The following is a 27013-nucleotide window of genomic DNA, read 5'->3' on the forward strand; positions in this document are numbered from 1 at the left end:
TAAATAAATCAAAGTACTGACAATACTGGTGTGACGATGCTTTTGAAGAGGATTGATCTAAAAGCATCTATTTAAGTTTATCTACATCACCACAATTGTGCATGTGGGTACGAAAATTTTGGGTAGGAAAAAAATGGGTACGAAAATTTTGGGTACAAAAATAATGCCAAAAAAAAATTGAGTACCAAAATAGATTTGGTTAAGAAAAAAATTGGGTACGAAAAAAATGGGTACGAACAAAAATTTGGGTACGAGCAAAAATTTGGTTACGAACAAAATTGGTAACCAAAAATGTAGGGTACCAAATAAATTGGGGTACGGGTAGTAGTACCCATGGGGAACTTGATCCTCGAGCCGGACGGCTTCCTCACTGCTACGCCCGCTGTCTTCTCCAAGATGCAGCGGTCTTGTCAACCGCTGTTTAACGTCGAGAGCTCGCTACAAGGACCTGCCAGAGGTCCCGTCTGAAGAGGGACGGGAACAGTGGGACAGCGGGTTTACCAGTATGGAGGCCATACGGAGCGGACCTGGGGCTGGGCCTTCGCTTGCCTATCGTTGTAGTCCCAAGAACATCGAAGGGGTGGCCTTATAGAGGGACCCCGGGGCGGCGATACTCAGTACGCTCAACGCACTGGGGAATCCGTCTCGGGGATGAAGACGACTGCCGGTGACGACGAGAGTGGCCATAAAGGCCGAGCTGTGCGCCGCAGTCCCTTGGCGGAGCTGCGTTTAAACATGAATTTGTCTTGAAATTGTCTACCAGTTCACATTAAGGTCTCATTGGCCATAAAGAACAAATTTTTAAAAGGTACGAGTTGACCAATCTGAAAAATGACTAAAGTACAAGTTGACCAAATCGGGTACGAGTTGACTAGGGTACGAGTTGACTTAGGTACGAGTTGACTGGAAACCGGATGTAAGTTCGACGCACGTGCGCAAGGTACCCTTACGCCGGGTATTTGACGCACGACTTGACGTCATCTTACATAACACGCAAGTTTTCTAAAAAAATATCGACCAAGCTCGACTGTTTAATTTCGCTCTATGTAACTGCTGTTTCCCTGTCAAAAATTGAATACAATTCAGTAAATAGGAAATCGGCATTTCTTGTAACAAACGTGTAAGTTCTTTGTTAAAAATCGCATCTAGAATGAATGCCACCTTCAATTAGTTATTGGGTTTAAAATATCTCATTAAGTTATGTATATTATTCGATTAAGTTTTTAAATAATAAACTCCATGAACAATTTCAGTGGTGCAAAGGAATTAAAAAAAGAAGTACCGGTATATTTAATAATTGTCTCACGAATCGTCTCATCGTTTGAAGAAAATATTAGTAGTTTGTAGCCTTGATCTTTTCGCCGGTAACGGTCTTAGTTTTATTAAATATCTTTAGGCCATTTAACAACCCAACCGGATGTTGACAAAAATCAATACCGATTTGGTATTTTTGATATGGCAGAAGATGAAAATGCTCCGCTTCTGTCAGAGGGTGGCGACCATGCACGGAACAGAAAAAGGCCAAATATATTTCCAACAGAACCGGTTCGATCAAATGCTGTTTGCGCGGATGATCGAATATTTGTCAACGCCACAGTTTCGACTCCCAGTGCTGTGGAACCAGATGTGATTGTTGCAATTTTTGTAGTTGCATTCGACACAAGATCTGGTAGGTTCGTACACTGAATGGGATTGGATTGTGTAATAAGCTGTAAAGGGTAAAGGACTGGGATACAAAAAAGCTCGTTCAAATAACTCCGATCAGTTGGACATTTTAGTGCAATCAAAGAATCTTGTTTTTAACAAAACACAAACCAACAGTTAATTTACGAACTATAATCTATCTATATATACTGTCTTACTCCCCTTTCGGGTATTATCGACAGATAATGACTATTGTGTAATTGTTTTTCCTATTTCTCATTTCCACCTTGAACTAAATAACATCTGACCACATTGACTGTGCATTCCCAACTGGCATTCCAGTGTTTCCGTTAATGTATGTCCGGGCGTAAATTACACCCAAAAACATCTGATATTACAGTGTACCATCTTCTAATACACAGGACTTACTAATCACAACTGTAAATCTGGTCATTCACTCCTCAACTCTGTGTGTAATCACCATAAAGCCAAATGAGGTAATAGATGATCCACTGATAAGAGATATCAGAGTATCGAATGATTAAGTCACATTACACAGCCATGTATGCTGACACAGATGCACCACGAGAAATCCTCAGGTAACTTTTCAGTCGCCAATCTGTGCAGTTCAGAGTTCCAATTTGTAACAAGAATGTGATTGAGGGCAGAGTTAACTGGCAACCATTATTTTTGATTAAAGTCAGTCATGAAGAAAGCGTTTATCGCAGATGACTAATAAGGAACCTTTTTTTTGTTAAAAGTTTGGGGTGCAAAATTCTGCTTCATGCTCAGGGCTCGCACAAGAGGGCGACATGAGCGGCTTTGTCGCTTTCTTACGCAAAATGTCGCCTAAAATTTAAGAAACCGGAATTTGTTTACATCCAGTTTTCTCGACGTCAAGGTCTGATTCAATTTTTCAATACACAATCACAATGTCGCACCCCGGAGCGTGTCACAATTGAGCGACAGGTAATTTAAACCCCGCCCCCGATTCTCCCAACTGCCGAACTTATCCAATCATCGATCGATATTCATCAAGTCACATTGTAGCTTGCCAATCAACATTGAGTTCGCTCACACATAATATTGGGTAATTCATGCGCAGTCGCTGTATAAAGTTAGTTGGAAATACACAGTTGATATTGTCGTCTTCCAACTCGGCCGATGGCAAGCGTCGTATTTAAAGATAAACAAATAAAAAGGAGCGTAACAATAAATAAATTATTTCTAAGCTGATCACTTTACACCTTTCTACCGACTAGTATCGATCTGAATTAACAAAAGGATGATAATTAAATAATTAGATCTATGTCGATGATGTTACACCTTTCTGCCGATTATCGTTTGAAAAAAGGTGAAAATTAAATTAAGTTGTTTTTTAGCGACAAACTATGCTATTGTAAAGCAATATGTCAATTAAATTGTATATTAATTACGTATTTGCTGGGCTACTGGTTTTCATTTTATGCCGTCAAACGATATGCACATTTTATTTCATTTACAAAACGCGTACAATTTTTCGGACGGTGGTTTTCGGATAAGATATTTTTATGTCGATTATAATTTATTTTAGAAGTTAACATGGGGTGATATGGACGGTGTGGTTTATAATATTTTGAATTGTATTCATCAGATATTGAAATTGGAAAGACTATAAAAATAACAAATAATAGTTAACAAACCATATGTTAAATGTCATATTTCAAACATAATATTTATCTGGTCTGAGCGTATGTTGGCTACTGCTTCATATACATATTATCTTCGAATTTCTTTAGTCTTTATAATATCATATATATATCGATCTGAATTAACAAAAGGATGATAATTAAATAATTAGATCTATGTCGATGATGTTACACCTTTCTGCTGATTATCGTTTGAAAAAAAGGTGAAAATTAAATTAAGTTGTTTTTTAGCGACAAACTATGCTATTGTAAAGCAATATGTCAATTAAATTGTATATTAATTACATATTTGCTGGGCTACTGGTTTTCATTTTATGCCGTCAAACGAAATGCACATTTTATTTCATTTACAAAACGCGTCCAATTTTTCGGACGGTGGTTTTCGGATGCGATATTTTTATGTCGATTATAATTTATTTTAGAAGTTAACATGGGGTGATATGGACGGTGTGGTTTATAATATTTTGAATTGTATTCATCAGATATTGAAATTGGAAAGACTATAAAAATAACAAATAATAGTTAACAAAGCATATGTTAAATGTCATATTTCAAACATAATATTTATCTGGTCTGAGCGTATGTTGGCTACTGCTTCATATACATATTATCTTCGAATTTCTTTAGTCTTTATAATATCATATATATATACATCAAAATGGATTGAATATAGAGCTAGTAAACTTATAGTTATTAGTTATGTGTACTACAGTGGTATGCTGCAATAATGTGATACACATGTATATATGTGTGTTGTAACGCCCTACACACAAACCCTTGTGTCCGAGTCTCTCCACTTCTTAAGTCTCCTCACTTCTCCCTAAATCGGTGTCCAGGGAGAAGTAACTTCTCCCTAAAATTTGAGCCCAGCATGAGCCCTGATGCTCATCAGCCCAAAAGGGTAACTTAAGGATATTCTTCAATCTGCATTTATCCAGGAGAGAATTACCTGTATGCCATATTTAAGGGCTTTTGGAAAGTAATCCATTATTCAAAACATCATGACTGACCTCAAGATAATACTGGTCTTCTATTACAGGTAGATTTTTTTGATAAGCAAGATTAGAGTAAGCTACAATAACGGCCTTCTAGTATTGTAGATTATGGGTGATGGCATTCCCATTTCAGGTAACATGGTGGAGTGGTGCATGCCAGACGATGCAGACTTGGACGGTGTTGAGTTCAAAGCCATGGTGAGCGGATCTCACACACAGATAAAGGACTTTGTGTGAGTTGAAAATAGCTATGGGCAATCATTTTAAAACCAGAAAAGCCTGCAAGTAACAGTTTGCTGCTCATCAGTATCTTAGGGTTGGAAATATAGGCCTTTAAAGCTTGAATGTTTTAAGAAAGGTCTTAAATTCATTTTGCTTTATTAGGGCCAGCAAAACTGTCAAATTGTGTATATGAGCAGGAAAGGGTTAATTATAAGAATCTGGATTAATGCTCAACACATTCTTAGTGTTGGTAAAATGTGCAAATATATATATCAATGTTACTTGGTGTTCGGCAGTGGGTGGTAGATTGTTTTTTGAATGATTTTAATTCTGAAAATTGTGTTACATATAGGTCAATCGAATCAACTGTGACAGTTATTAATACACAGTAAATATGAAAGTTTTTTTGTAAAACTGTTGGAAATGCCATGATTTCTTTTTCAGCTATAATGAAAGCAAACTTTGCATCAGATGTAAACATGGTAAAATTGTAATAGTAATATCAGAAAGAAACCAACATAAATAATGTTACTACAAGTATTTAAAGCAGTATGTTATAAACATTTTAACCTGAGTAGGTACTTCAAGAAAGACAACCTGTACGGGCTGGCATGCTTTGAGAACATGCCGGTGGAAAGTGAGATAGAACGCGGGGCTCGGATGAAGTCTGTAGGAATCCTGGCCACTTCATACACACTGCTGTACCGGCATCTGCAGTTCCTAGAGACACAAGTCAGGTAGCACCAGGGTTAGGAACTAACATTTTGACCTCAGTTGCACACCTTTTGTTCTGTTTTATAATTTGTTCGTAGATGGTGTATAATTTTTTCAGGATTTTTTTTTCAGCACATTCTACGGGTCAGGGGTTTGTGGGCTCCTACAAATACCATCTTTCTAGCAGCTGTTAGGGTTGTATTGAACTATTATTATTTTGTTTTTAGACTATTAATGAGAAGCTGACAATGATTATTTTCCAGTTTGTGAGTAGGAATTAAGGACAATAAAAATTATGCAAACATTATTTTAATTGTTACAATAATTACTAGAAATGGCGCGGCAGAGGCCGGCACGTATCCCCACGCTGCATGTTTGACCCAGGGGTGCCCCAGGGTTGGTAATTGGGCCATGCATAGTTGAGATTGACCGTATTGTCATAAGAGAAGTTCAGTATCAATTAGAAGTGATGTTCAGTATCAATTGGAAGTGAATCAGTGTAGAAATTAAGAAATTATAGTAAAAGGCAATTTTGGGTGGGTGTGGCCTATGTGGGCGGGGCGCCCCAGGGTTGGTAATGGGGCCATGCATAGTTGAGATTGACTGTATTGTCATAAGAGAAGTTCAGTATCAATAAGAAGTGAATCGGTGTACAAATGAAGAAATTATAGTAAAATGCAATTTTGGGTGGGTGTGGTCTATGTGGGTGAGGCGCCCCAGGGTTGGTAATGGGGCCATGCATAGTTGAGATTGACCGTATTGTCATAAGAGAGGTTCAGTATCAACTTGAAGTAAATCGGTGTTGAAATGAAGAAGCTAATGTAAAATAACCTAAAAAATGAGTGAAAATCTCTGACCCGGCCCCACCCCAACCCCCGTTACTTTTGACCCAGGGATCAGATCAAAATTCCAAAAAGTGCAGGGTCGCACATATGCTTATAGCTCCCATGTGTGTAAGTTTCAAGGTTCTTGTGCTTATAGTGTAGGAGGAGATTGTGGCCAGGACAGACGGACGGACAGACAGCGGAGATAACCACAATATCCCCAGGCTTTTCAAAAAGCGTGGGGATAACTACAATTTACCTGTACACTTTTACAAATTGTATTATTAGTGATATACATTCATTGTGGCATTAATTTTATTTGAATGACATTTTTGTTTAAATTTATAAGGGCTCAATATTAACTGAAGAAATGTGTATGTTTCTTATACAAATATGTTATTTTATAAAGTTAGGAGTTCCAATAAGTAATGCATAAGATTAAACAACAAGTGCCATGTTATTAGTGGCTGTATACCTTAGATATTTTTAACTGCGCTGCTTAATTTAGAAATAATTTGTTGTGAAGTTGAGCACTTGCATTTTACTTAACTTTTTATTGGAATTTCTGGAACTTCTGTCACAACATTAGGCTCACACCTTAGGTGCAGGATAAATCACACTTTTTTTCCCCATTTGTGTGAAGAAAAGAAGTGGCAGTTCATGGTATAAAAAATAATTTAAAAAAAACTTTTGGGCAAAGTTTTGGTTATCACTGCATATTTTCGCATGTGGTTGTTCAACTTTGATCACTCTTGAATTGAAAATCAATCATTAACCAAAACCAATAAATATCCTCTACCTTTATATATTCCAGACATCAATTGGAAATACCTGGCAAATACACCCAGTTGCAAGCATTCTATGAGGATAAAACCTCAGCATTCAACAATCTTCCAACATCCAAGACAGTAACACCCAACACACCTTCCAAAAACCTGCTTCCAGAACTGAAGGTATCTCTCACAAGAGTATTATTGTTTTGAGATTTGGATAATGATAACAATTAATTAAATAACTTTCTTTTTAGCTCACCTAAGCGCATGGTGCTCATGGTGAGCCTTTGTGATCGCCTTCTGTCTGTAATTTGTTATGCATCATGCGTCATTAATATCTACCATTTGAAAACTTAAGAGGCCACATTTATTGCCAATTCTGAACTTGAATCTCACCAGACTTTGACACTGGGTTTTGTGGGGTAAAAAACTTGGTCACATGGTCAAATGAGAGACAATTTCTGTGAACACTCTACAGGTGACACTTGTTTTCCAGTTGTCATAAAATTTGATCAGATTATTAGCCAACAAGATCTTGGTTAAATGTAAAAGTTTGTCAACACTCAAGAGACCAAATATATTGCCCAATATTAATGAAACTAGGTCTGAACATTCGTCCCAATAATATCTCAGCCACAATAGGTCAAAACCTAGGTCACAAATGTTAGTTAAGTCACATTTGTGAGATACGGTTTCTGTCTATTGAAAAATGAAGCTGAGCAGTTATCTTAAGGTGGCTATAGTAAAACCATTTCAACATGTTTAAAATCTTATTTTTTTACCACTCATAAAACTTGCTCAGAACATTAATTGTGTTGCTATGATATCTGGGCTGAGTTTGAAAATGATTGTGGTTTGTTCAAAACCATGGCTGCCGCATGTTGGGGCCTAATTTGTTATATATTTTTTATGACCCCGAAGGAGGGCATATAGTGATTGCACTGTCAGTCTGTCTGTCTGTCTGTCACTTAGCGTTTAGGTTTCGAAAAATGCTCATAACTTCTATGTCGCTTCAGATGTAACCTTCATACTTGGTATGCATGTGTATATGCATGTATTGAGATTGCCAAACTATGCTAATACATGCATATACATGATGAATAAATTGACAATTTATATCGCGCACCGGATATATCACGGTCGCGATCTTTGGATCCCTTCAACCGCGATATATTGGAGTTGCAGTGTATAGACAAGGCCTTTCCATAGGCACACAAATTTATACCCGTTTGCGATTAATCTTGAACTTAGGGTCTGCGTTTTAGGTTTTGAAATCTGCCTTTAGGTTTCGAAAAATGCTCTTAACTTCTGTCAAAGCGTTTTTTGGGGGCATATGTCATCCTTTGGAGACAGCTCTTGTTTTATTAAGAACCTTAATTACAACCTCAAAACAGTTAAGTTTCTTAAGTCTTTGAGACTCTAGTTGGTTATTTTATGGTTTTATAATTTCTGTTGCTAAACATTCCAAGTTGAAGCCATGGATTAATTGGGTTAATGGCCAAGTCAAACATGTCAGCTGCATCAACATCAATTTAGTGGTTTTTAGCTCACATGAGCACAACTTGCTCCATGTTAAGCTTTTGTGATCACCTTTTGTGCATTTTTAGCTCGGCGTTTTTGGAGAACCCGAGGTATTGTCATAGCCAGCTCGTCGTCCGCCGTCTGCGTCATGCTTAAACCTTAACATTGGCTCTAAAATCAAAGTGCTTCCACCTACAACTTTGAAACTTCATACCTAGATGCACCTTGATGAGTTCTACATGCCACACCCATTTTGGGGTCACTAGGTCAAAGGTTAAGGTTACTGTGACCTCTAAAAAAAATAATTCTGACAAGCTTTCATTTATTCAAAACTACACCCGTAGCTGAGTGTGGCACCCGTTATGCGGTGCTCTTGTCAACATTTGCCTCGTTAACATTCTAGATTTTATTAAAAGTTAAATTGAATAAAAATATCTTCAAGTACATTTAAAAAATCTCTCATATATAAATGATCGTTTTTTGCAATATGTACCAATGCAAGTGTGTGATTTTGTTGGAGAAGTATTGTCTTTATTTAAATAAAGACAGGATGATCTAGAACTACACTTAAATCACCTTCAGTTAGTTGAGTTTTCCCATAGTAGCCTAACCATGATGATTTCCCTGTTGTTTCTCCTAGATTACCCACCCTGCCGGCTGTTTCACGCAGTTTGCTCGTTTTTTTGGAGAGCAGATTTTCCTGCTGTGGAAGTACGCCCTGCTTGAGAAGCGAATACTCTTCTTCTCTCCACCTCCCATAGGTGTCGTCTGCTACAGAGGTATGTCACAGAATACTGTTTTCTCTTCATCTCCCATAGGTGTTGTCTGCTACAGAGGTAAGGGAATAATCTTCTTCTCCCACCTCCCATAGGTGTTGTCTGCTACAGAGGTAAGGGAATAATCTTCTTCTCCGCACCTCCCATAGGTGTTGTCTGCTACAGAGGTGAGTGAACACTCTTCTTCTCCCCACCTCTCATAGGTGTTGTCTCCCACAGAGGTAAGCAAATCCTCTTCTTCTCCCACCTCCCATAGGTGTTGTCTGCTACAGAGGTAAGTGAATACTCTTCTTCTCCCACCTCCCATAGGTGTTGTCTGCTACAGAGGTAAGTGAATACTCTTCTTCTCCCACCTCCCATAGGTGTTGTCTGCTATAGAGGTAAGTGAATTATCTTCTTCTCCCACCTCCCATAGGTGTTGTCTGTTACAGAGGTAAGTGAATACTCTTCTTCTCCCACCTCCCATAGGTGTTGTCTGCTACAGAGGTAAGTGAATACTCTTCTTCTCCCACCTCCCATAGGTGTTGTCTGCTACAGAGGTAAGTGAATCCTCTTCTTCTCCCACCTCCCATAGGTGTTGTCTGCTGCAGAGGTAAGTGAATACTCTTCTTCTCCCACCTCCCATAGGTGTTGTCTGTTACAGAGGTAAGTGAATACTCTTCTTCTCCCACCTCCCATAGGTGTTGTCTGCTGCAGAGGTAAGTGAATACTCTTCTTCTCCCACCTCCCATAGGTGTTGTCTGCTGCAGAGGTAAGTGAATACTCTTCTTCTCCCACCTCCCATAGGTGTTGTCTGCTGCAGAGGTAAGTGAATACTCTTCTTCTCCCACCTCCCATAGGTGTTGTCTGCTACAGAGGTAAGTGAATACTCTTCTTCTCCCACCTCCCATAGGTGTTGTCTGTTACAGAGGTAAGTGAATACTCTTCTTCTCCCACCTCCCATAGGTGTTGTCTGTTACAGAGGTAAGTGAATACTCTTCTTCTCCCACCTCCCATAGGTGTTGTCTGTTACAGAGGTAAGTGAATACTCTTCTTCTCCCACCTCCCATAGGTGTTGTCTGTTACAGAGGTAAGTGAATACTCTTCTTCTCCCACCTCCCATAGGTGTTGTCTGCTGCAGAGGTAAGTGAATACTCTTCTTCTCCCACCTCCCATAGGTGTTGTCTGTTACAGAGGTAAGTGAATACTCTTCTTCTCCCACCTCCCATAGGTGTTGTCTGCTGCAGAGGTAAGTGAATACTCTTCTTCTCCCACCTCCCATAGGTGTTGTCTGCTATAGAGGTAAGTGAATACTCTTCTTCTCCCACCTCCCATAGGTGTTGTCTGCTACAGAGGTAAGTGAATACTCTTCTTCTCCCACCTCCCATAGGTGTTGTCTGTTACAGAGGTAAGTGAATACTCTTCTTCTCCCACCTCCCATAGGTGTTGTCTGCTGCAGAGGTAAGTGAATACTCTTCTTCTCCCACCTCCCATAGGTGTTGTCTGCTATAGAGGTAAGTGAATTATCTTCTTCTCCCACCTCCCATAGGTGTTGTCTGCTGCAGAGGTAGGGTGCATTTTTTTTTCAATTTCTTAGTACGGGTTTTTATTTTCCAATAAACAGTTATGAAGTTCTCTTGTGTATGCCTGCATGGTTTTAGAGCTTCACACAGAATCAGTCATATATGTGTTAAAAATCGGGTTTTCTGTCATACTCATCTTTCACTTTGGTATTTGTCCACTAAAAAAAATTAACCAAAATTCTGGAATTTAAATGTAAGTGTTTTCCGTTAAATTGTGTAAGAAATGTATTCATTAATTTATCTTTTACTGGTAAACGTGCTGGAAATTATAGCATTGCTTCTAAATTCAAGCATTTTTAAAGTATATAGTATTTATAATGTGTCAGTTGCTTACTTATTGCTGGTGTAAGTCTGGAAAACGTTGCCATTTACAGATTTAATGGCATACTGAGGGTGGATCATTAAGAATATTAAATGAGTCGCGTTCTAAGAAAACTGGGCTTAATGCATGTGCGTAAAGTGTTGTCCCAGATTAGCCTGTGCAGTCCGCACAGGCTAACCGGGGACAACACTTTCCGTCTAAACAAGATTTTCGGTTAGGAGGGACTTCATTGAAACTAAAAATACCATAAAAGTGGAAAGTGTCGTCCCTGATTAGCCTGAGTGGACTGCACAGACTAATCAGGGATGCCACTTTACGCACATGCATTAAGCCCTGATTTTTCAAAACACGACTCAAATAGTTTCTTGTTGAACACTCAAGGCACAAAGTTTCTTTAAAGTCCTAGCTTTGATTGTTTCAGTGTATTGCGCTTGCTGTCTCACAAACCATGATATCAGGGGTCTTGGGCGGAAGGTGAAGCCTCATTTCTATGTGAATGTTGCCGATATAGAAACATTGGAAACGGAAGTTACATATCTAGCATGTGAGTATTAATTTCCATTTAAATTTTCATAAATCAAGCAATAACTGTTTATATCTTGAACAAGTCTTCCATTTGAAATAATTATATTACTATAGATCTGTATATTTTTAGCTTACTGGAATTCAAAGTGGTCATTGTGAGCTTTTGTGATCACCATTTGGCTATAGTTTGTCCTTTATCGCATTCATGCAGTCTTGTTTGAGCTACCATGTCTGCTTATGAGAACATGAAACCTTCCATTACTTTTTATCATACCACCGCATTGATATCTGCCTGATATAACATTGCCTGATATATTGTTTTATATCATGGTCAACAGGAAGTTCTTATATCAGTCAATGTTTGGAGTTACGTGGGATTTGCAATAAAGTCAACAATTTTTATCAACATTAATCAGGTTCAACAAAACAAACAACATGATACCAAGAACGCATATATTTTATTCTAGTTTCAAGTCATAAATCACAAAAACATTTATTTTTTAAAAAATAACCACAGCCCGCACTACAAAGTTAAATGACGTCATCAATGGGACAATAAGTCTTAAATATTGATCTAGTCATTGCACTCACAAGTGTTGCACAGAAAGTCAAGGCAAATGATAACTGTATGCTAATCCTCAACGTTTTAACAAACGATTTAACACGCTAATGTCAATATTGACACCATCATCAAAATGTCAATTTCAATACACATCTCCAAAATGGCGTCTCCAAACTATTCGGTGAAGTGTGTTCTTCGAAGCTGCAGTCCATTCCTGATCTCCAATTCAAGAGGTTTATAATTAAAGCGGGTGTACTCTTCTCATTCGTAGTGCAAACAACTTTTTTTCTCTATAGGATGTTTCAAATAAGCGATTATTCATGTCGTCTTTTCGAACGCCATTGCTACATTTATGTCAACGTGTAAAAGCCGGATCAGCAAAATCAGCAGGGATCCGTACATTTTAAATATAAAAAATGGATTGTTTTGCAGATTTTTAAAAACATGTGGTATGATAAACAGAAAAACAGGTTACTGTCCCATCGTTTCGTAATATATCAGGCTTGGCAAGCCTCGTCGTTATATTATTCTAAGCCTTGCCTGATATATAACAAAAGGATGGGACAGTAACCTGTTATTCTCTTTATATCGGACTGCCTAGCTCCTGACCAGACTACAAAGATGAGCAGGCTGGTCTGGATCTAATGTGGCTGCATATGGCATCAAATGCATTTATGCATAACACCACTTAATAGTTATACATTTCCCTGTGTATATGCAGGCACTACAGAGAAGATATTTGAGAGCAAGACGAGTCTGTATGATGTATACGTTGACAACCAGGTGGTACGCACGCACAACCCCATCCTAAAGGAGCTCCTCAAGTGTAGCTCCGCTGACAGGGACAAGTTCCAGAAACTCAACAATCTTCGGTACAGAGCTACAGTGTTTATACACTTTTTTGTGACGTCAGGAACTGAAAAGGCAATACACTGCAAATCCATTATATCCTGATCTGTGATGTCCAATATATCGCGTATTGGCTTTTGACCCTATTTTTATGCCCCCTTTCGAAGAAAAGGGGGTATATAGTTTTCGCACTGTCTGTCTGTCAGTCTGTCACACTTTTCGTGTCTGATCTCTAATTCAAATAGTTCTCATCCGATCTTTACGAAACTTGGTCAGAAGTTGTATCTAGACAATATATCTAGGTCAAGTTCAAATATGGGTCATGCCGGGTCAAAAACTAGGTCACTGGGTCGAAAAAACAAATTCAAGGGAAGTAATAAGTTTTAAATGGACATAATAAGCTGACCTGCCAAATTATATATTTTTGTTAAAAAAATCAAAGCGGCGCAGTAGACGGCATTGTGTTTCTGACAAACACATCATGGTAAAAGGTCAAGGTCATCCTTCAAGGTCTTAGGTCAAAAATACAAATCCAAGGGAGGTAATAAGCTTTAAAGGGAGATAATTATTCAATATTGAACATAGCAACTTGATATTTGGCATGCATGTGTATCTCATGAAGCTGAACATTTTGAGTGGTGAATCTACAGTGACAGTAGTGGCTTTTAATTATTTGCTACTAAAAATAGAGATTTGTTGGAGACAATTATTTTCAAGGGGCGTAATTTATATAATTATAAATCTCAGATGATATATTTCCTTACCAAGAATTTAAGTTCTTTTCACAGTTACTGAACAGATTTTTTTATTTTGATTATTTATAACTCAAATGATTGATTTGTCAATTTTTTTTTTAAATGATATAATTATCATTTCTTTCCTGTACTAATTTGTGAATGGTAGGGTTCATTACATATCCTTGTGGACTTATGTCCATAGATACATGATGAACTCTGGCTATGATCTCTTTGATAAACCACAGGCCTTGGTTGTCAGTGATGTCTGAAAAAATCCAAGGGAAGTTATAAGCTCTAAAGGGAGATGATTACTATACCTGCCAAATGATAAATAGAAATTTTCAGTAGTGGGCATTGTGTTTCTGACGAACACATCTCTTGTTTCACCCAATTTCATTTTCTGTGTAATCTGACATTCATACATCCAGGTTGGTCCAGATTGTTTGCCTTTATTGTGCATCACATTAAGGCTTATACACTGCAACAAACAATAAACACTATTGCCCAAAATCAAAGGTCATTTCGCCTGTCACGTTTGACAACATTCTCTATTAAATTTGTTTTGAACTGACATGATGCTAGCTGTCAATAATTTGATAACCGTATCAGCAGATCATGCTGCAGAATACACACAGTCCTGTATACAACAACTGTAAAGGTCACATATTCATACTGACCTACCTAAATAACTTACAGCATTAGATACAGCGTAAACGACTTAGTGGACAAGTTTTCCTTAGTTTTTTCCACTACCAATTTTTTTTTTAAGTAAAGAAAGTTGTCTCCCATGGGCTGGGAAATTTTTATTCAGCATTCAAATATAAAAGCCCATGCTACTGTGAACAATAAATCTTGGCAATGCTTTTCGGATAAAAAATTGTGTTATACACATTTGAAAATACTTACATGTAGTAATTTTTTATGTTATAACAATTTATAACAAATGGATATAACACATACTGCAATAAGGTAGGTTAAAAGCGTGTTATGAAATTGTCAAAATATGCTTATTCATACATATACATGCATGAATTACCTGACAATTTATTTAGCGATCTAGATAGATCGCGATCACGAGTTGTTGATCCTACAAACCGTGATATAATGGAGTTGCAGTGTATATTGTATTTACCCTAGATCAGTGTTATTTGGAACATCTTTAATATGAATTACTTTTTTTCACCAATATGGTACTTCTTATTTTAATAAGAAATTGACGTTAAATCGAGAATCAAGTCAAACTGTAAAGAAATGCAACAAACACAGTAATAAAGCATCGCAATCTTTAATCTATGCAGGTACGGAGCTTCAATTATTATATCATTATATCAACCACACATTTTTGTGTCTTCTGAAAAGGCAATTGACCATAGATACAGTGGATAATTGATAATTCCAAATTACTGTTTTTCACCAATATGGTCCTTTATATTTAAATATGAAAGTATATGTTTAATCAAGAATATGTCAAACTGTGTAGTAATGCAACAAAAACAATTTTAAAGCTTTGCAAGTGTATAATTCAAGTCTTCATATTTAGAATTACATAGAATTCATTAATTTGAATAATCATTTGTTCTATGCATTTTCTAAGTCATGGCGTCTTTGAAAAAAAAATGAATTTACTGTATGTTTCTTTAATGGAGTTAGCATTTTTGCGCCTTTATGGATGTTTAGTGTAAAGGAAGTCTTTTCTAAACCAAATCTAGTTTAGGCGAAAAGTGCCATCCCTGATTAAGGACACTAATTTGGGAGGATACTGTATGCAGAAACTGGAGCACAGTTTTCTCAGAACAAGGCTTATTTAAAAAGGGATATGAAATGATGAACATGAGAAGTATGTGTGTTTGTGATTGACAGGTCTGCCCACCAGTACTCATATGAAGAGCTAGGGGAGGACAGTATAGATGAGGAAGAAGTGTTTGTATCGTATGTATCTCGTCTTCATTGTTTGAACTGCTTTCTGGAAAAACTGGGCGTAATGCATATACGTTAAGTGTCGTCCCAGATTAGCCTGTGAAGTCTGTACAGGCTAACCAGGGACAAAACTTTCTGCTTTTATGAATTATTCCTTCAAAGGAAGTCTCTTCCAGTTTAGTGGGAAAGTGTCATCACTTATTAGCCTGTGCAGACTGCACAGGCAAATTTGGGATGACACTTTACGGCATGCCTTAAGTTCAGAATGCAGCTCATTAGTTGCTAAGGCTTTCTTTTTTAGCTCACCTCTGAGCACAACGTGCTCATGGTGAGCTTTTGTGATCACCTTTTGTCTGTCATGCGTCATCTGTTGTGCGTCATGCATTGTGCGGTGTCAACATTTGCCTTGTTCACTCTCTTGAGGCCACATTTATTGTCCAATCTTCATGAAATTTGGTCAGAAGATTGGTCTCAATGATATCTTGGATGAATTTGAAAATAATTATGGTTGCTTGAAAAACATGGTTTCCAAGGGGCGGGGCATTTTTCCTTATATGGCTATAATAAATTTGTGTTAACACTCTAGAGGCCACATTTACTGTCCTATTTTCATGCAACTTGGTCTGAAGATTCATCCCGATAATATCTTGGACGAGTTCAAAAATGATGTTGGTCGGTTAAAAAACATGGCTGCCAAGGGGCGGGGCATTTTTCCTTATATGGCTATAGTAAAACCTTGTTTACACTCTAGAGGCCACATTTATTTTCCGATCTTCATGAAACTTGGGCAGAAGATTTGTCCCAATAATATCTTGTTATCTCAGGTGAGCGACTTTGGGCCTTTCAGGCCCTCTTGTCATTATGATGTTTAATTTATATGTACGTTCAACACATAATATATATGCAGATGTGCACACTTGTAAAAAAATGATTAATGATAACAATATTGTTAAATTTATTCTAAAACAATAAAATTCGGTGCCCTATGTGATAAAAAACTTTATGTCATGTTGTTTTAAGTGACAATTAACTAATGTATTTATGGTATTATGGGCAATTTCATTAGCTAATACTCACCCATGTGTAGCAAATTCTCTCCATATGCCCCCGGTAGGGTGGCATATAGCAGTCGCACTGTCCGTCCGTCTCTCCGTCAGTCTGTTTGTCCGTATAACTTTTGCGTTTAGGTTTCAAAAATGCTTCAGATGTAACCTTCATATTTGGTATGCATGTGTATAAGGACATGGCCTTTCCATACGCACACAAATTTTTACCCTTTGACCTTGAACTTAGGGTCCGCTTTTAGGTTTCGAAATCTGCGTTTAGGTTTTGGAAAAGCGTTTTTTGGGGGCATATGTCTTCTGATGGAGACAGCTCTTGTTTTCAATAGCCATTTGATGTACTACAGTAATAGTAAGTTGCACACATGACATGTTGATTTTTTAATTGAACCTGGATCTAATAAAACTAGGCTTAATGCAAGTGCATAAAGTGCTAATCTGGGATTACACTTAACGCACATGTATTACGTTAAGTAAAGTTTTCATGAAAGCAGCCTTATTAATATCACAGTCTTTCCCATGACTAATCATATTGTACTCATGTGCTATAAAACTGGTATAAAACAAGGGACATGGTTGCTTGAAAAACATGGTTTCCAAGGGGCGGGGCATTTTTCCTTATATGGCTATAATAAATTTGTGTTAACACTCTAGAGGCCACATTTACTGTCCTATTTTCATGCAACTTGGTCTGAAGATTCATCCCGATAATATCTTGGACGAGTTCAAAAATGATGTTGGTCGGTTAAAAAACATGGCTGCCAAGGGGCGGGGCATTTTTCCTTATATGGCTATAGTAAAACCTTGTTTACACTCTAGAGGCCACATTTAATTTCCGATCTTCATGAAACTTGGGCAGAAGATTTGTCCCAATAATATCTTGTTATCTCAGATGAGCGATTTTGGGCCTTTCAGGCCCTCTTGTCATTATGATGTTAAATTTATATGTACGTTCAACACATAATATATATGCAGATGTGCACACTTGTAAAAAAATGATTAATGATAACAATATTGTTAAATTTATTCTAAAACAATAAAATTCGGTGCCCTATGTGATAAAAAACTTTATGTCATGTTGTTTTAAGTGACAATTTACTAATGTATTTATGGTATTATGGGCAATTTCATTAGCTAATATTCACCCATGTGTAGCAAATTCTCTCCATATACTGCTGCATTTTTATGCCCCTAGAACATAGGTTCTGGGGGCATATTAAGATCGCACTGTCCGTCACTCAGTCAGTCAGTTAGTCCGTCCAGATTAGTTTCCGCTCAATAAGTCAAGCAATTGTCATCAGATCTTCACCAAACTTCATGACAATGTGTAACATCTAGGTCAAGTTCGATAATCAGCCAAATTGACCCAGACACTCTCGAGTTATGGCCCTTGAATCATCATAAAATTGTTTTTTTTCTTGTTTCCGCTCAATAACTCGAGCAATTGTCATCAGATTTTCACCAAATTTCATGAAAATGTGTAAGGCAATAACATCTAGGTCATGTTTGATAATCGGCCAAATTGACTCAGACAATCCTGAGTTACTGTCCTTGAATCATCGTAAAATTGGGTGTTTTCTGGTTTCCGCTAAATAACTCGAGCAAATGTCATTGGATCTTCGCCACACTTCATGAAAATGTGTAAGGCAATAATATCTAGGTCAAGTTCAATAATCGGCCAAATTGACCCAGACACTTTTGAGTTACCGCCCTTGAATCATCGAAAAATTGCGTTTTTTCTTGTTTCCGCTCAATAACTCGAGCAATTGTCATCAGATCTTCACCAAACTAAATGAAAATGTGTAAGGCAACAACATCTAGGCCAAGTTCGATAATCGGCCAATTTGACTCAGACACTCCTAAGTTACGGCCCTTGAATCATCGTTAAATTTTTTTCTTTTCTTGTTTCTGCTCAATAACTCGAGCAAATGTAATTGGATCTTTGCCACACTTCATAAAAATGTGTAAGGCAATAACATCTAGGTCAAGTTCGATAAAAGGCCAAATTGACCCGGACACTCCTGAGTTACGGCCCTTGAATCATCCAAAAATTGCGTTTTTTCTTGTTTCCGCTCAATTACTAGAGCAATTGTCATAGAATCTCCGCCACACTTTATGAAAATGTGTAAGGTCATAAGATCTAGGTCAAGTTTGATAATCAGCCAAATTGACTTAGACACTCCTGAGTTATGGCCCTTGAATCATCGAAAAATTGAGTGTTTTTCCTTATGTTACGAAGTTGTGCATGTTGGATTGTTATTGTCCTATATCAAAACTTAACTTTTTTTATGCCCCCAGTAGGGTGGCATATAGCAGTCGCACTGTCCGTCCGTCTCTCTGTCCGTCTGTCTGTCCGTATAACTTTTGCGTTTAGGTTTCAAAAATGCTTCAGATGTAACCTTCATATTTGGTATGCATGTGTATAAGGACATGGCCTTTCCATGGGGGCTAATTCCGATGGAGACAGCTCTTGTTTTCAATAGCCATTTGATGTACTATACTAATAGTAAGTTGCACACATGACATGTTGATTTTTTAATTGAACCTGGATCTAATAAAACAAGGCTTAATGCAAGTGCATAAAGTGCTAATCTGGGATTACACTTGACGCACATGTATTACGTTAAGTAAAGTTTTCATGAAAGCAGCCTTATTAATATCACAGTCTTTCCCATGACTAATCATATTGTACTCGTGTGCTATAAAACTGGTATAAAACAAGGGACATGTTCTCATTACTTAACAATTTTTTACCACAAGCATGTTTTCTAAACCCTTTGAGTTTTGGGAATATGTAAGTTAACCCTTTACCACTTAAATACGTATTTTGACACGTTTGTAGTCCCTTAGAAAGTGATATTCAATTAAAGACCGTTCTTACTGGATTCAAGACTTTTATAAGGCTTCATTTACAACCCTTAGATGCTGATGGACAGCAAACAGCATAAAACCTGAACAGTCTGCGAGTCACTGCCATTTTCACTTTGCTTTTGAGTGGGAAAGGGTTAACTTATTGCTTGTTTAACATGGCAACGACATATATAAAAGCTTTAAAATTTCACATCTAAGCCACCAAAAAAAGAATATTTTTTATATACTGCATACAAAATTAATTAATAATTGTCATTCTGAAACTGGTTTTATGCATGTGCTTGCAGTGTTGTCCTAGATTAGACTCTGCACTCTGCACAGGCTTATCAGGGACGACACTTTCTGCTTAAACCAACTCAACTGAATTGTTCTTGTGAAGATTCTTATATTAAACAAAGACTCCTAGTTGACTGCACAAGCTTATCTTAGGCGCCACTTTATGCTCATTATTTATTCTATAGACATCAATTGATCACAAAAATTATGCACCATCCCTTTTCCGACCGTTCAGGTTCTTCCATGAGCAGAACAACCGGCTGTTCCAGACGCTGCTAGATGTGGCCAACTCGCAGGACACCCAGCTCACCTCCGACCACATGAAGAGTATGGGGCTGGACCCTAGCGGGGACCGACAGTTCCTCATGGAGCTTGTGGAGCATTATGGGATTGATGTCGTACTCATGGTGGACAATCCCTGTTGTCCAAAGTGAGCCACCCTACATTTACATTGGTGCTTGACGTAATGATTTGCGCATTGACGCATTGTAAAAGCTGTGTTCACTATTTCAATACTGTAAAATCATTATTTATATTGGTTATTTATTTAAGTAGTCATGAAAAAAAAAAATTTTGCAGATGCGTTGATTCATGGATTTCTGATTTAGGTGGAAACAAGAAGAATTTGCATCAGTCATTTTTCGAAGTGTTTTTGTTAAATTCTTGTATAGGTCAACTCAATAAATCAATGAACTTTAATGTGTCAGGAATAATCATGATTTAACAGTATGTTAGACATGGGCATGATTTAAAATGAGTTTATCGAATATTTTTATCAGAAAATTTATGATCCAAATACTTAGTGTAATAACGGTATCATTGCTATTGATTGTTGATATATGAGACTCTACAATTATAAACCTAAAATGTGCGTTAATTTTTGTGTTTTACCCAGTTTTTTAAAGTCTAAGTAAATAGCTACTCAAGTAATAACTTACTTTAATAAGACTTTTAATAAATAATTTAATTGATTTGTTAACTAAATTGACCAATAATCATTATGGTACATTTAAAGCCAAAAGATATATGGAATATATTTGAGTCGCATTCTGAGAAAACTGGACATAATGCATGTGCGTAAAGTGTCATCCCAGATTAGACTGTGAAGTCCGCACAGGCTAATCAGGGACTTTCCGCTTGTATGACATATTTAGTTAAAATGAAGTCTCTTCTTAGCAAAAATTCAATTTAGGCGGAAAGTGTCATCCCTGATTAGCCAGTGCGAACTGCACAGGCTAATCTGGGATGACACTTAACGCACATGCATTATGTCCAGTTTTCTCAGAATGTGACTCATTTGTTTAATATAGTGTGGTATGGATTGTGTCTGTTGATGTGCACGGGTAAACACAGGTTCAGTGTTCGGACATAGAACTGTGTTCAAGTTCAAGTGTAGTTATTTGTGCATTGTAGTCAAACTGGTTATTGTTTTTCAATTTACAATGTAAAGCTTGTTGTATATGTACAGAAATGTATATAGGATGAGTGGAAAAGCTAACTTGTTAATAAAGTGTCTGCTCCTCAATAGATATTCTATAAGATTAATATATTGGTTGATTATGACATTTCCTATGTGGAGAAGGATTTATTTTTAACCAAGCATGTAACTTTGTTCAAGCTTAAAGGGCCTTGATGACCCACTTGCAAATTTAATATTGTCTAATGTATTTGTTGAAGATCCTAAAAAGTCAAATAAGAATTTAAAAAACTACAATATATGATTACTTAAAAAGTACATCTTGAAAATTGTTAAAATAATAGTGTTGTCAATGTTATATAGAGCAAAGTACCCTAATTTCGACATGTCTGTTATTTCGACATGCTTTGACATTTTTTTATCTAAATTAGCCTAGTGCGGTTTGTTCAAGTCAATTTAAGTTTATTTTTGATGATGTCACATATTTCAGACATCATCAAATTATTTCACCCATAAAATTTGCGTTTGTTTTTTCCGTAAACCAAGGTTAAATAACACGGATTGTTTTGTGTTTTTACGGGATTGTGGCCCTTATACAAAGCTGTAAGACACGCAGCAACCAACGGTAAATCTCTTATCGTTTTTTTTTGCGGGAATACGTTTTAATTTGTATTGAGAACTGAAAAACAAACATGGAAGATCATATTTTGTAACAGTTATACTTAGCTGTGAGCTTTTTAGCGGCCAATGCAGGGATGTTGAAGTTAGGATAACAAAAATCGTTTGGACCGTAAATTCGACATAGCGAATAATAATACATATAACTAAATAACTATTACGCATTGCCTTATGTAATCTTTTCATTATATATAGATCAACATCATTACTGGGTAATTTAATATAACATGTACATACAAGCTCTAGTACTTCTTGAATGCTCTGAGATTTTATGAGTACATATGTACAGCGACACGGGGGGTCAATAGCTGGGAGTTGGATTATTGCAACTAATACCAGCTCCATCCTTCGTAAATTTTGCAACCCTGTTGCACAGCAGATTTTGCAAAACATGCGTTTGTTCTTTTTTTGGTTAAACTCCAACCAGTCAAATTGGTTTAACCAAGTCGTCTAAAAACACGCGACTTCTGTGTTTTGATTGCTTTGTTTTTGTTTTGTTTTTCTGATTTGTTTGAATTCATTTATTTTCATCAATTTCTAATTTCCGTTTCGTCGAAAGTGGAATGCCAAAATCTGCAAGGGCACATTGTGACATTATGAACACGAATGATAAATGGTACAAGTTCAATATTTTTGTCAAATTCATATGTGTGTTTGCCATTTAAATATTTTGACATGTTACAAACGGGTCGCAATGTTCATAATTGAAACAATGGTTCAGGCCTGCCAACTGTTACAACAATTCAAAACTTTTCGCCAAACAGGGTCCAAGACGGGGTCTCAACTTCTTTGCCGACATTCACACGTTATTGTTATCAAAACATGGTGACAATAAACAAACATTAACTCCAATTAAGCGCTCTCCGCCTAACCGTGAACAGCGAACGTGTTAAGATTGTCGTCTGCTACAATTTATCAATTCACAGGTGTCTACTGTGAGCCTGTGCCAATTGTATTGGAAAGGAGGCGGAGTTAAGACATATCGAGATGTGTGCAAAACACATTGAGTCTGCAGAAAGCAGTGTTGATTGAAGCATTTTAATCGACAGCTTACATCACGGGTTGCAATTTTCGGCGCATGACCAATTTTTAGGAAGTAAAGTGTACATCATGGGGTTTTGTTATCGGCGTATGGAAACAATTATCAGGTGTAATATACAACCATACGCCTCTTAGTGCAAGAGGTGCTCTTAATAAATTATAACTCGAAGACTTAACAAGCAGTATACATTAATAACAATTTTTAAAGGTTATGGTAATTATCTGTTCCATTGAAAGAATATTCGTTTCCTTCACATGTTTTTTTTAAAAATAAACTAGGGGCGTCGAATTAAGGGGCACCATGTCGAAATAACGATCTCATACTTCGTAAACGTTTTAAGTAAATACGATACATATAAAGCATCCTTACCTGACAGTCAACACTTAAAAAGCACAGGATGCAATAAGTTAAGTAAGTGATATGTATAAGTAAGGAGGATACCGATCAAATAATTTGGTATACACATTTGAACCTTAAACTGTCGAAATTAGGGTACTTAGCTCTATACTATATATTTATGAGTCGCGCTATGAGAAAACTGGGCATAATGCATGTGCGTAAGGTGTCGGCCAAGATCAGCCTGTGCAGTCCGCACAGTCTAATCAGGGATGACACTTTTCGCTTTTATGGTATTTTTAGTTTCAAGGAAGTCCCTCCTTACCCAAATTCAAGTTTAGGTGGAAAGTGTTGTCCCTGATTAGCCTGTGTGGACTGTGCAGGCTAATCTGGGATGACACTTTACGCACATGCATTATATATATATATATAGGTTAGAATGCAGCAGAGTTCTTATTTCTGCTGTGGAAGCTATTAGTCTCTGCAAACAATAATCTTGCAGTTATTAAATATGTTTGTGTCGTTAGTCTAACTTCTCTTTCTCTGCAGTTAAGAAATTATATACCCTACCTCTTTAATAGTAATCTGAACAAGTTTTAAGAAGTTTGTTTATTTAGTTGTATTATTTTGTGCACGCTGTATGCAGAACAATTGTTTTATCAAATAGGTATTCAATGGAAAGGAAAACAGAATGAACACTTTCTTTCTCTTGCGAAGTTCAAATTATTATTGCATATTATATTTATTCAATTATTATAACAGGATATATGTTGTTTTGTGTCTTTATGTGAACAATTTTGTTCATTGATATTTTAGCATGTTTGCCATATAATGTTGCAGACATATTTCAATATCAAACCATTTCTGGTTAATGATAGTTTTCTTAAAATGTAGGTCTTATATATCTGTCTGTGAATTGCTTTTCTTGACTTCTTGATTCACTATGTCATTTCTGCAACTGTTATTTGATTGGCTGTGATTGTTAATGATCAAATACATAGTTCAAGCATCAATGCAGTGTTTTGTGGGCATTCCAATAAAGCACTTACCAAGGGTCTCATTCCAATTGTATCATGGAAGCATACATTAGAGTTAACATTCCAAGATTATTTACATCGTGTTCATTAGTTAACATTCTGAGAAAAGTTACATTTTGTTCATTCAAACATCATTTGGGATTAAAGAGATACTTATTTTCTTGTGCAATATTTTTAATGCATAATGTCTGTTGTTGATATTCTGTTATTGGTCACTTGCTGATTGATAAATATTGCATTTGTAAAAATAGCACGTAACACTGTTTGACTTCTTATCCTATGTATGACTCGATTGTTATTTTTTATTAAACAAGTGTATTTTGAATAAAATCAAATATTGTTAAGTAATTGTGTTAATTATGTAGTCGATTATCTATGAAGATTTTATCTTGTTGATTTCATATGCTGTACTTTTACAAATAAGAACTTTTTTATTTTATTTTTGATCACCTAGTTATGTTTACTCAAAGAGTTAATTTATTGAAAAGTTTCTTGCACTAAAATGTGACAACATAATAGCAGTTGTTTATGCCAAAACCATATAGTGAGGGAAACAGAAGTTATATTTTTATGTGAAAGGCAACAATTTCATATCTACCGATACTCAAAATATGATTTTGTTTGTAAATCTTATTATTAATGATCATTTAATTTCATATAAAAATGTCTTGATATTTAATATATTATAATTTATAATTTTATGTTAAGAAATAAACAAAATGAAAATTGCATGAAATTTACTTTTTGTAGAAAATAATTTGCTTTTATAAACCAAAACAGTATTAGAATTTCGGTTCCTGTTTCAGACATAAATCAAAATCACTTTGTGGGTCAGCCTATCAGGATGCTGCATAATAAGTTTTAATAAATTTAGATCATTAGTGTTTGAGAACTTGTAATTGAAGGGGCAAAAAAATCCCTGGAGCTGAACGACCTTACAATACATGCATGTCCGTTCACTCCTGTAGGGATACTTTATATTATCATCAAATTACAATTTATATTTTCTGTGGTCTGACACAGACATTTAAAATTTATTATTAATGTAAAATTATTAATCAGATGGTATAAACTTTTCCTAAAATTATTAGAGCAGAACCACCTGAAAATATATGCATGTCAATCAAACAAAAAAGCTGCATTTAAAATTTAATAAATTTGGATAATAATATAATGCGGAAAATAATAATGGTTCAAACGGCAATAATTTCCTTAAAATGTAAAGAGCAGATGTCCATCCTGAAAGGAAGCTGAAAATTAAGTTTCATTTAAAGCAGATAATTAGTTCCTTACATTTGGTGTGGAGACAAAAAATCCATGTGAAATGGATATTAATAATCAAAAGGAAATAATTCCATGAAAATTATTGGAACAGAACGACATTACAATATGCCCATGCCCACCAGAAAAGGAAAGTAAATAAAGAAATTCATAAAAAAATGATCATCAAATTCTGAGATCTCGCATAAAAACAAAACATCAATTGGAGGGCAATAACTCCCTGACAAATATTGGACCGGAATGATCTGATAGAGATTGGACCGGAATGATCTGATAGAGATTTGACCGGAATGATAGATAGAGATTGGACCGGAATGATCTGATAGAGATTGGACCGGAATGATCTGATAGAGAGACAAATATTGGACCGGAATGATCTGATAGAGATTGGACCGGAATGATCTGATAGAGATTGGACCGGAATGATCTTATAGAGATTGGACCGGAATGATCTGATAGAGATTGGACCGGAATGATCTGATAGAGATTGGAGGGCAATAACTCCCTGACAAATATTGGACCGGAATGACCTGATAGAGATTGGGGGGCAATAACTCCCTGACAATTATTGGACCGGAATGATCTGATAGAGATTGGAGGGCAATAACTCCCTGACAATTATTGGACTGGAATGATCTGATAGAGATTGGAGGGCAATAACTCCCTGACAAATATTGGACCGGAATGATCTGATAGAGATTGGACCGGAATGATCTGATAGAGATTCGCCTGTCCACTCTGTAGGGGTTCTGCATATCAAGTTTGATCATAATCCTATCATAGGTGTCTGAGATATCGCGTGACACAAACAAGTTTGAAAAATGGAAGGACCAACGGAAGGAGTGATATCAAGTAAGACAGAAAAGATTAGCGCTTAGTGGGGATGCTAATATGAAACCCTTGAAACTAAATTCCATCAAAATTACAATAACATAGCGGCGAAAAAGGGACATTATTCTACAAAATTGCATGTCAGAGTTATGGAACGTGGTCAGCGAGCTCAAACATAGTGAAGTTTTAAGTGAATACATGTACCTGAAGCACACAAACTTTAGCCAGTAAGCAGTGAATTAATCACACCAACAAATGCATAAAAATTACAGCTAAAACTATTTTATCAACAGTCTGGTACATGCAAGACTTCATGTCATGAGGAACAATTCATGCAAGTTTGAAACATTTTGGTAAAGGATATATATCATATTATTTCAAAATAGGACAAGCAGTTGCCTATGAGATTTTTCATATTTTTTATGTTGTCTTAAGAAAAAGGCAACCATATTTTTAAAGAACCGTATTGATTTTAGCTGAGCTCTAGAAAAAAATTAAGTTAATGCATATGCACATTCTCCCATATTGGACAGAGCAGTCCACATCATTGAT

The 27013-nt window shown here is 36.5% G+C and overlaps 1 protein-coding gene across 1 annotated transcript; it reads left to right on the top strand.

The window, feature by feature from the left end:
* Positions 1-1407: 1407 nt before the first annotated feature.
* On the top strand, positions 1408-25073 carry LOC127845098 (DENN domain-containing protein 11-like). The gene is made up of 9 exons (XM_052375796.1): positions 1408-1669; positions 4461-4560; positions 5128-5286; positions 6902-7040; positions 9022-9160; positions 11463-11585; positions 12850-13000; positions 15575-15643; positions 20075-25073. The coding sequence occupies exons 1-9, from the start codon at positions 1456-1458 to the stop codon at positions 20271-20273; spliced, it is 1293 nt and encodes a 430-aa protein (XP_052231756.1). The 5' UTR covers positions 1408-1455; the 3' UTR covers positions 20274-25073.
* Positions 25074-27013: the final 1940 nt, after the last annotated feature.

This window comes from Dreissena polymorpha, chromosome 9 (genome assembly GCF_020536995.1).
Source record: "Dreissena polymorpha isolate Duluth1 chromosome 9, UMN_Dpol_1.0, whole genome shotgun sequence".
In the NCBI taxonomy this organism is placed as follows: domain Eukaryota; kingdom Metazoa; phylum Mollusca; class Bivalvia; order Myida; family Dreissenidae; genus Dreissena; species Dreissena polymorpha.